The sequence below is a fragment of the Schistocerca serialis genome, chromosome 6, assembly GCF_023864345.2.
Source record: "Schistocerca serialis cubense isolate TAMUIC-IGC-003099 chromosome 6, iqSchSeri2.2, whole genome shotgun sequence".
NCBI lineage: Eukaryota > Metazoa > Arthropoda > Insecta > Orthoptera > Acrididae > Schistocerca > Schistocerca serialis.
This window is the reverse complement of record NC_064643.1, coordinates 634,926,802-634,938,860: the sequence shown is the minus strand read 5'-3', so window position 1 is coordinate 634,938,860 and position 12,059 is coordinate 634,926,802. Positions and strand designations below refer to the sequence as shown.

General features: G+C 39.7%; 2 protein-coding genes across 2 annotated transcripts in view; both read left to right on the top strand.

Annotated features, from left to right (window-relative positions):
- Window positions 1-12,059, top strand: part of LOC126483721 (xaa-Pro dipeptidase) — a 914,390-nt gene that overhangs the window by 849,691 nt on the left and 52,640 nt on the right. The gene's annotated exons all lie outside the window — the stretch shown is intronic.
- Window positions 8,138-11,408, top strand: LOC126483720 (FAST kinase domain-containing protein 3, mitochondrial-like). Its single transcript, XM_050106823.1, has one exon. It carries the CDS (start codon window positions 8,284-8,286, stop codon window positions 10,261-10,263), a length of 1,980 nt encoding a protein of 659 aa, XP_049962780.1. The 5' UTR covers window positions 8,138-8,283; the 3' UTR covers window positions 10,264-11,408.

The following is a 12,059-nucleotide window of genomic DNA, read 5'->3' as shown; positions in this document are numbered from 1 at the left end:
TCCTTAGGTTAGTTAGGTTTAACTAGTTCTAAGTTCTAGGGGACTAATGATCTCAGCAGTTGAGTCCCATAGTGCTCAGAGCCATTTTTTTGTGCTTGTGTATTGTTAAGTAGCCCTCTGGATTGTGTGTCAAACAATTTACAAGCATCAGTGATCAATATTTAGGCTGTTTCATTAGCTAACCCCAGTACAAATGAGGCATTCTAACTATTAAAAGCCAAAGACCGGATGTAAGTGTAACTTGTAAATCTTGAAGGGAAAGGTATTGGACAGAGACATGTCTACTGCACAGAAATTTGCACTGGACTAGCAACTAAACGTAACGTTAAACAAACCATTTTTTCATGGGATGCGATAGCAGTTTGCAACACTGTGTTCCATTTAGTATTTCTGTGTGGAACATGACGTAAATCAACCAAAAAACTGATGCTTCGTCTTCCTTAAATTATTAAATACAGATCCCTTTTCCTTGAGCTCCTTATATAGTGTGCGAAATTCCCTTTGTGTAGCACATAACGACATTTTTCGAATCCATACGCTTTTTTGTGCCGTTCTGTACTTCTCTGTTGCTTCTCCGATATACAAGCCATCCCTACAAGCTGCAAACCATTCGAATCCAATAAATATCATTTTCGTACAAATGTTGACTTCAGAGTACACGTATGTAAGATGCCGCATTGTGTATGTGCACTTGGCGCGTGAAAGCAATTTTGATAACCATCTTGTCAAGATCGCAATTCCCGCGGAAGAAGTAATTGAGGACAGTTGTGCGAGTTGAGATCACGTGACTTGACGTGTCGTGCCGTCACATGACGAACACTGAGTGTGAATACAACTTCACGACGTGACGAGCCGTGACGGCCAGCGTGCATTGGCCTTTAAGGAGGATTTACAATTTTCAGAACGTTACCATCACTATTTTTGAGTGTCGACGGCCAGAGGAATTCCTGACATGGCATATCAATGTCGAAAAAACGTCGTGACTTTACAGCTGGCTCATAAAATAGCCACCAGACTCGCTATTTCGTAGTTCATGTTAGATTGGCACAATATGCTGAAATTTGTTTAAAGCAATTTGCAGCGATTGCTGCTTGCACTTGATGATGAGGAACAGGAACAGCAATCAAAAAGCGTCTGTTTTAGAAAAGAAAAAAAAAGTTAAAAAAATCGAGACTGAAAGAGAGTTCCACACTCTTTACAAGAAGCTGGAAGAGGAGGAGTCATCATTCTAAAAATATTTCAGAATGTCTAAACTACAGTTCCTTACCTGTTAGGCTCGATAAAAATAAAAATTATGAAGAGAAATTAAAGATTTAGGGGTCCAATATCACCATGGCAGAAACTGAGGGTTTGCTTATGGACCGTTTTGCTGAACTAAACAAAACAAATATGGGGTGCTACTTGCTGGCAGCAACAGGATAATATCACGTGAGTCCGTCAATGGCCCATCGAAGCATTCTTCTCGAGAAACCTTGACGTAACGTGACGTGTGATGGCATTCCGCTGACGGCCTGTATGAATGCCGCCATTTGAACTACAGAGAAGAAGCTTTTGGCGTGACGGTGACGATTCGTGAATCCACCTTTATTCCCACTGTAGGTGTGACGGTGTCTTCGTCTCCCAATATCACAAGTTTTCACCGCGCGTTCTCCTGCATAGTAGTGGATCTTGAGCTTGTGTTTCTTCTTAATCTTTATTTTTTATTATTGTGCTTTGTTTTCGTAGCAAACTGCAAACGGTACATGCCGATGTGGCAGTAAAACGATCGCTTAAGGCCTGGCCAGACAGAATGCGGCCTGGCCGTCCGGCGTATGGCTTTGAACCGCAGCCGGCAGGCCGCACTGATGAATCGCTCGTTATTGTACGGCGGCGGTCACACAGAGTGCGGCTCTGACGCACCGGCATGCGGCCTGCCGCACCGGCCGCCGTCGGGTTGTCACAGATCACAGATTCGCCGCAAGCCGGAGCGGCTGCTTGCCTCTGTTGGTGCACTCAACTGCTCTGCGGGCACACTGGAAGCAGCGGCGTGAGGCGGTTTTTGTCTTTCAGCTCGTAGTGCATGCATCATGGATACACGCGATCCTGATTTGGAGGTAGAATACTTTTGCCCTCGATATACTCATGATAGAAAGCTGAATTCTCAGAAATAGTGTTGTTTCTGTGACGTCCATAATTTCCAATATCAACTATTGCAAACTCGTAGTGCGGATCAATGATCGCCAGGAGAAGCAGCGAAAAGAATTGTTTGTAACAGACGAACTGGGATCCACTATCCTTCGGGCATTTTAACCATCTTTTCCGTCTATGCTTCCAAGGCAGTTCGGAAACCCCCAAAGTTCTAGAAATCCTTCTTCAGATTTCTTCCACATCTCTGTTGTAGGAGTAGGTAAATACTTGGGTTGTAGAACAGTCCATATTGCCCGGCACACTTGTTCCACAATTTCTGAGACTGTTGAACGTCCTAGTTATGGTCTGGTGACTGTCGCCTGTAGTCAGGGTATCTGGAAAAGATTAAGATAAATTATGCCGATAGAACGAATAGATAAGTTAACGACCAAAGATATGTTTGTTTAAATTCAATGACAATGTTATGAATACAATGAAACAAAATAATCTATTAAGTAGAAAGTTCTCTCTAGCGCGACATACGGATGCTAGATGTTACTATCGTTTGCTGCATTCGTAAACACTGCAGATAAATTTATCACTCCACTCGTAACTACGTTGTGGGATAGCACTTTCTTCCGTCAAACCTTTCATATAATACTGCAAAACTGAAATGGAATAAATTATACGACTTCTATTTGAAGCACAAAGAGGCTACAAATGGTAAAACTTACCTCGAACAAATGACTAGTCTCTGCCTTGTATCAATTGGCTTTCTCCGGTTCGTTGTGCACTCCTCGGTGCTACCTTTTTATCAGGCGATGCAGTTCCTCGAAACATTCTCAAAAATTTTCAAAGGTGTGTGAAATCTTATGGGACTTAACTGCAAATGTCATCAGTCCCTAAGCGTACACACTACTTAACCTAAATTATCCTAAAGACAAACACAAAACAGAGGGAAGACTCGAACCTTCGCCGGGACCAGTCGCATAGTCCATGACTGCAGCGCCTTAGACCGGAAACATTCTCGCGACATACAAAAACATTTGAAGAACGTATCTTCGTCAGACTCTAGATCAATACACAGCCGATGGTATTCTCCTAAGCTTTTTCTCTTGCTATTAATGTTGTGCACCCAACATCTCCTCCTCTTGGTGCCATTTCGTATCGCTAGTGCGAGCTTACTCATTTCTGCACTTTAAGCTTAATAATGGGGTTCGGTCCTTTCCACAGTGTAACAGCTGACGCATCAAGAGTCGCTGCGGCCGGCCGGCCGTTGCCTGTGTGGCGTCCCTGGCCGCTGACTGGCCCGGCCTGCCGCTGCGCCGTCCGTCTCAGCGGCAGGCCAGATTCTGTCTGGCCGGGCCTTTAATCGAGTGTGAATGATGAACTACCTTTTAGCTCTTGAATCTTTTTTCTGTCAAGTGTTCTTTCTAAAGAGATAGAATACCATAGAGAGGCAACACCGCGATCGGAGTGAAGCAAATTGAACAACCGTCCGCCATGTTTTTGGAAATCGAAACACAGGAGCAGGGTATAGTTCTTTCTGTGCTCGTGTATAACACAAATGAACAAAACCGTCCACAGAAAATATTTTTAACAGTACGCACATGAAACGAGATATCTTCGTAGTTTTGCTGCTTTTGTGTATGCAATTATACACTAAGCAAACTTTCAGCAATATTTCGCACACATACTATCTCGCTTTTAATACAACCACAGAATGACGAGCGATTAAAAAGCGGAAGCCATAATCGCTTTCGATTCGCGTACATCTGAAGTCGGAAATCGGTGACGTCACATGCCATGCTCGTTAATGTTGAGAAGGTTCATCGTATTTCGTGGTTTCCGTATTAGAGCTTTCGAGTTATGATAGTATGCTTTTTCAGGACAACGGCGCATTGAACTTTATCAGAAACATATCACTGTAGGTACCATTTGTTATAATTAAATGTTAGTTAAGGACACATCAACTAAGTCCAAATTTTCAATCAGAGTTGGAAGCAGGGAGTAGTCTAGCTTTCGTAGGCTCTAGGTCAGTAAACTTTTGTGACTAGCTCTATGAGCCACAAGCTATAACTAAAATCTGGGCCGCTTGTATAAACATCCCTGTTGGGGGAACAGTTTTGACGTTAGTTCAGAAACTTGAGCTCTGTTCAGTACTGCGCCCTGTTGTACAAGACTAGAGTTGAATCCACTAAAGAAGATTGAGTGTTGATCTAAGTTAACAAGAAACTTGTTTGGCAATACCGCCAAAATCGGATATCAGGACGATTATCGCTCTTCGAATGCAGACATGAAGTTTCTTGCGCCCACCACAGTGGGTCAGAACGCTCGGAAAACCGAAGAGTGGTTTGGTTTCAAAACATAGCGTTGTTATAATTATCTTTATGGTCGTTACGTAGAGAAAGTAATGACCTCGTTGTCGAAGGGATGTTAAACACTAATATCCTCCTCCACCAGTAGACAAAGTAGTATCAAATAGACAAAAGATCCTAGAATTAACGTGGATTTGAACCTGAATTATTTGACACCAGACACCAGAATGCAAGCCCTGAGCTACCGAAACAGTGATGTAAGCAATGCCTGATAAATAACAAGTTGCTAAATTACTTAGGTATACTTGCTTATGTTTTATTCATTAATGTGGGTGCAGTTGCCGTAGCAGTTTCGGCACGTGTTTGATATCTCAAAAATTAATGGGTGTCACTACATTGACGATTACATTTGAACCAGACTTTGATAGCCGAATTTTCGCCGAAGTTGATCCTACTTCACAGCGATGTAGTCTGGCATTTAACGTTTATACAACGCAGATTTCCGAGTTAAGCTTGTTCTAGGTCATCTTCTGTGTAAATCTAATTTTAAATGCGTTGTAGAATCGTCGCTTGATGATGTACTGGGCGCTATCCAGTGAACTCTAGAGGTGGCAAAAAATAACGTAACTGATAGAAATAACCGGGTACTGAGAAGTAACGGTTACTGCGATAACCGTTCCTCTGATACAGGCAATTATTTCAATAACTGTCTAATGTCAACAGTGCCTCGCGCCATCTGTTGACCGAAGATCGTACTACGCTTTCCCGTCAACTCATCGGAGATCTGGCCAGGAACTACGGAGAGGGTAGACCATTTGGAAGGCGTTCTATAGGCCATGAGAATAACTGTGAGACTGCGCGCCATCTGTTGATAAGAACTGTGTACTATATGGTGCGTCTTCGTTACTTTTAGCACAAACAATTAAATAAAGCTAATATACGAGCTGTGGCTGATAAGAGATGCAGTACAGGCATTAACAAGTACGGTCGTTCCCTTAAGCCACCGCCTCATATGTCAATTTAGCTTGGACGGGTAGTATAAAGAGAGGTACCATAAGGAATTCGAGCGACTATGGAAATAATAGTCAGAGATCCGTATTTTCCTCTGGCAGTTAGCGTTATTGGCTCACAGTTCTCGCTCTCTGGCTGTTATCGGGCTACCATTACAGGTAACCTGGAAGTTGGTAACGGAATAACTGTGTGTCTGTGTTCCTGACACAGTGACTCCAGTCTTAGGCCCCGGTGATATTTCAGAGACGATAGTAACTGGAGCGAACAAATATTCACGTACTTCTTCGGAAATATCCGCTGGCCATCGCGAATGACAAATAACATGTCAGGAAGTATAACATGATACAGTTGAACATAATAATTATTATCCTCATCATTTGTCAGGAGATTGTCAAAATATGTGAATATATTACAGTAACAGCTAATATTTACAGAATTGATACACTGTCAGAATAAAACAGTTACGCACTTTTAATAAATTCATCATACACAGAATACCCGATCTTGACTGTTGCAACCAAGTGCTGTCAAAACTGAAATATAGCAGAGTTTTTACCTAAGCTGGTCTATCAGTCTCTGTTACGATATTCATCTACAGAACAGAAGGAGGGGTCAATGGAAGCGTCCGATTCCACTCGTCTGCTTCGACGTAAAAAGGTGTTGTGGTGTGTGAATGTCATTACGGCACGGTGTTTATGAGTTGGTTTTTGTGTGTGTGTGTGTGTGTGTGTGGGGGGGGGGGGGGGGGGGGGAGCTGGCCGATCTAGTTTGCAGTGCTGGAATTTGCTGGGTGTAATTAATTTTTTTTTCTACCTGTGATGTTTTGTGTATTTATGGAGTATTGAATGTGATTTGATTTATGTAGGGATGATTGATTTGTGGACTTTTGGGATTGTGATTTTATTTTTCGCAGTTGTAGGTGTTGGATTTTTGGCATCAGTAGCTGCGGTGGACCTATATAGGTCACCAGAAATGACCGATTCCCATTTTCATAGTTGTACGTGTTGATGTTTTGGTATCATCATCTGATTTTTACCTATGTAGGTCAAGGGAAATGTCGGATTCCAATTTTCGTGCTTTTAGTTGTGGGTATTGGTGTTTTGGTATGGTCACCTATGGTTGACCTATAGTGTTCAAGGGAAGTGTCTGAGTCCTGCAGATTTTTGTTGGTGTAGCAGAAAGCTGTAATTTTTTTTTTCTTTTTGTTCTTCATTTTGTGTTTTGGGATCATGGTGTGTTTTTTTTACTAGCTTGTCCTCACCCTAAAACCCCCAACTTCCCGCAGTTGTCCCATTGGTTTGATTATATTTTTGGTGGGAGATGTTATTGTATTATCTATATGTATCTTCGTGTTTGTTGCCATGTGTATGTAGTGACGTCATAGACACACTTAAAATAGCCATTTCCGGCATATTGATGATGGGTGGAATCAGACACTTCTGTATCATAAAGTCTTTCAAACACACTGTAAACTGTGCTTTATCTGAAATCAAGTTTTTAATGGTTGCTGACTTGCTGGCAGTTTATTGAAAATGCATGTTCCTGAATATTGGACCCCTTTTGGACCAGGGTAAGTGATTTTAGGTCTTTATGTAGATTGCAGTTCCTATTTCTAGTACTGATATTATGTATTGAGCTATTGGTTGGAAATACTTGTAACAAATTTCATTAAGGAATAAATATACTACGAAGCAGTGGTTAGAATACAAAGTTCCTTGAACAGGTTCCTACATGATGTTTTTGAATTTATACCACAAACGACTTCTATTACACACTTTTACATGCGAAAAACTCTTGCTATGTTTGATCAGTTACCACAGAATATGCTCCCTTATGAAATAATAAGAGTAAAAAAAATGTGGTATGCCCTTCCCAACTGAATTTATTATCGAGTTGTAGTCCCAGAAATGTAACACTGTCAACCTTTTCGATCTGCATGTCTTCATATGTTATAAACATGCTGTAGCTGGAGAAATTGAGCCGTTTCCAAATCTCACATAAAACTTGGATTAGCGTACTCACACTTTCCCCAACAGGACTATCTTTTACAGCACAGGAGTAAACGAATCTGTCACATTACGTAGATTTTTTGTTGTATTACAAGGCTGTACACTTTATTCTATTATGTGAGCAGCACAAGAAAGTAAGCTTCGAATTTAACCTACAGTACTCAGTTTACATATTACTTCATACTTAAAAACGCACGTTGTTAAAATTTTACTTAAACAGTGCTGTGGCGATGTTCCGCGTACTTTGTTGCAGCTGCGAAGATAATATTTCTAACAGCGACCGATAGCCTACAAACATATAATATGAAACACTAATAATCGTTCTAACATCAACTAAAATGTACCCGGAGTTAATAACCTAAGGTTATGACACGATTCATACGACATTCCTGCCATTTCACACTACTCGCAGTTATACTGATAACTAAACTGATGGATTCCAACTATGTCGTTATTTAACTGTAGCTCCTCGGAGTGTTCGGTATTCGATAGCGAAAAATAACTAGGCAGTTATTAGTAACCGTTAACAATAACGGTTATCAAAGAATAACTGGAACTGTGATAACGGCTACTCCAGAATAACCGTTTGGCCCACCTCTAGTAAACTGGCTGGCGCGTGTTCCGAGCATAAACCTCTATGCTTCCGAGAGCTCACTGTTCAAGAAACTATACGCAAAGATAATATGAAACGTATTTGTTGTTGTGAAATAAGATCTTTGTGTGGTGCGTAGTTGTGTTATGTGTATGTTTGTGTTTATTTATTGGTTTGATGAAGTTTTGGAGCGTAATTTGAAAACAATTGATTTACAGAGAAAAGAACGCGAAATGAGCGTACTGCAATGGCTCGCGCCATTACATTAGCTCTTCAATTGTCTAGCAAAAGTTTTGTCAAAAATAATTTTTCGTGTGCTAGATGTTTGAGAGCTTCCGTATTGAGATATAGCAGTAAAAAGAATAGTGAGTTAGGTCAGACAACGATTATAGTTCAAGATGGTTTGGATATTCAAGAACTTCCGACGATAGTGCGGAAAGTGAAAGACGCTGAGGTTCTGCCATCTGAAGATGTTTCTTCTGAAAGTACAGCATCGAGGATCGAAGATAATCATTATGAGGAAGATGCGAAAGAAGTTATAGATGCATTCAGCCGATGTTCCACAAAAAATGGGGTCTACGTTCTTTTTGAAACCATACCTTTGGATGAAAAAACTTCATTTGTTGCACTTCAGGCATTCAGGAGGATTGTTGAATTAGAGAACAATCAGCAGTTTCGTAATGTCAGCTTATACAACGAGGCCCCGGAAGTGTTTACTAGAGACAAAGCTTTTGAGAAGATTTTTCAGTCTATTGTGTCAAGCCCACAGGCGGACGTTTTGTTAGCAAGCTTAAAGTTATTGAATCGTGTAAAATTTTTGAAGAATACTACAGAGTATCGGGACAAGCTCTTCAATGCAGCTTTAGTGTGTGCTTCTGATGGAAACTTCGATGTTTTGCAAATCTGTGAAATTATTAATGTTTTTGCATCGTTAAAAAGCAAAAAAGATGCATTGTGTGAAACCGACAAGTTATGGACTGGTTTGTTAGAAAAGGAGAAAGATATAACGGAGAACAACATAGTTGAAGTATATCGCATATTAGCACATCTAGATAGCAGTAGGAATTTTGTCGTTAAAATATTAGAAAAGCGGCTAGCAGCAGTTTGGTGGCGTTTGTCAGGCGCATCAGTTGCAGAAATATTATCAGTGTTTGCCGAAACCAACCTTCAACCAATACGCAGTTTAACCATCTTGTCCAGATGGACAAATACAAACATACATGTTGTGACAGAAGATGAAATTTTACAGATCATTACAGGATTTTGTGCCGTTAACTATATAGATGAAAATTTGGAGAAAGGTCTTGAAAGATACATTAAAGCCAAGAGTTTAAAGATAAAGAACGCAGCGGTAATGGGGGCCGTAATGGATTATTGCGTTAAATTTAGGTTTCGAAATAATTTTATTTTGCACGGTTGTGGAGAGTATTTCATAAAGTTTGGATCAGAACTTTCTCCTGTTTTAATAAAAGCACTGTTTACACCATTTGGCATATTAGATTATGATCCTCCCAATGGCTGGAAGTTTTGGCAAGTCCTTGAGAATTCTGTGCACAGTAAGTTTGTGCAATTTAGGCCTGAGGATATTGTTGATATAATGTTGAGTTGTGTGTATTTAGAGAAATACCCAATTAATTTTGTTAAAAAAATCTTTAATCCCTATTTTCTTGATAGGTTGCATACTACCCGCTCAGGAATGTCCTTGCAAATTTTGAGACAGAATCTAGTTATTTTTGATATTGCCATGACTTTAGAATGCTTGCAGTATTCTGGACCATTACTACCCAAAGATGGATCTGCGAAAAGTCTCTGGCAAGATGGGCGCATAAAACGCATGATCAACACAATATATGATACAATTGTAGACATTACAGGTCATCCAAGCAGGGTGAGCACATTGGTTCTATTAAACCAGCTTCCTGTCCTAGATCTGTATGTGATAGATATATTGTTACATCCCAGTAATATGCCTGCTTCTATGCTGCAGTTTAATTTGCGACAGAATAGGAACTTATTTGTTGCTCTTCTAATCCATGTGCCAGAACATTATTGTTCAGATGGTGTTCACCTAACAGGGCCACAAGTGATGCGAAAGAGGCATCTTAAGCGACTTGGTCTTAAAGTTGTTAGCCTTAAGTACAATGAACTGGCCAGATTGAAAGTTCATCCAAAAAGTTTAACTGAATATATAGAAGACAGAATGAAAAATGCTGAGATCCCTGTGTAAAAGTGTTCCTGCTACAGGAAAATGTATGAAAGATATGTGGTCTTGTTAAGATTGTGTTATTGTCTTGTAAGGAAAACTTGTTCAACATATGAATAATTGGGAGCCTGCCTTCACTAGAAAAGCATGAGATGTACTAAAGAACAGTTTTTGGAAACAGTATTGTGCATCATTAGAAAGAGATAAATTTGTGATCTGTACTAATACCAGACATACATTTAATACAGACTAGGGAGAGTCTTATGTATGGACTAAGACATGATAACATATCTGCATTCACATTTGTCCCTTTTTTGTTTTTTATCTTTCCTCAGCATGAACTTTTTGAGCTTGTTGTGCATATGCCGTATCAACAGATCTGAATCTGATGAAGTGTAATATAAAAACTGCAACATATCCATCATTTTTATGACGTGATTGTTTTGTCCTATACCATTACATATTCATTGAGGGGGCAATTATTTCAATATTATTGTTATTTATAATACTCTTTATTAATTCCATGCAGACCAATTAAACTATCTTCAGCATATCACTGCTGTTGGAGCCATACTGTCTTGTTTCTTCAACAGACAAGTCTTGTGTGAACTCGTAGCCAAATCCAGACTTACGTAGTCATTACAATCCATCATACCCATCATAATGTTTGTCATTCAGTTTTGAGTATTACAGCCTTCGCCGGGATTGTAACAAGTCTCAGTTCAGCTAGTCAAGTTCATTGTATGCTTTGAAGCAGAGAATGGAGAGTGATTACTCCTTCACATTCAGTATTGTGATCTTATAGTGGTCATTTTCTAAACATGTACTTAAAAAATAACCTGTAAATGAATACCGTACCGATGCTTGTGTATAATATCATGATAATGTAGTTTTATGTTGCAATGTCTTTCTGTTATATTGATGGAAGATTTCCTGTGAGTAAATTGTCTGTGACAACAACCTCATAGTAACTTGGCAGATATTGAGCCATTAGATTTGATGGTATGTTATAATGAGAGAGAGGAAATGTCCCCTGTCAAAAAGTGATTTCAAGAGTTGAGAAATTCCCCAATGTAGCCATATTTTTTCCTTGTGACAAAGATTGTTATATTTATGTCTTTTATTGACTGCATTTTGACAATGTATATTTATTAAATTGTTTGTTACAACTTTGTTTTTCTTCTTGCTTCCACTTCCACATGCCTTACTTACACTCTTACTTTTGTTAAGATTGAACTCACGAATATTTAGTACCGTTTTAATGCTATGTTAATTATACTAGACCAGAAAAAGCTAAATTTGTCATGTGTGCTGGGGAAAAATGGTAAAGATACTGACAGATGGTATATTTTGCATGTACATTTATGTCAATGAATTAAAACCTGTGAAGCTCTGTGTGTGATAAATGACTGGCCTTTTATCACAATATAAAAGTTTATAGCAGTTGAGGTGCTTTACATACATTTAATAGTTGTTGTTGTTGTTGTTGTTGTTGTTGTTGTTGTGGTCTTCAGTCCTGAGACTGGTTTGATGCGGCTCTCCATGCTACTCTATACTGTGCAAGCTTCTTCATCTCCCAGTACCATTGCAGCCTACAGCCTTCTGAATCTGCTTAGTGTATTCATCTCTTGGTCTCCCTCTACGATTTTTACCCTCCACGCTGCCCTCCAATACTAAATTGGTGATCCCTCGATGTCTCAGAACATGTCCTACCAACCGATCCCTTCTTCTAGTCAAATTGTGCCACAAATTTCTAATCTCCCCAATTCTATTCAGTACCTCCTCATTGGTTATGTGATCTACCCATCTAATCTTCAGCA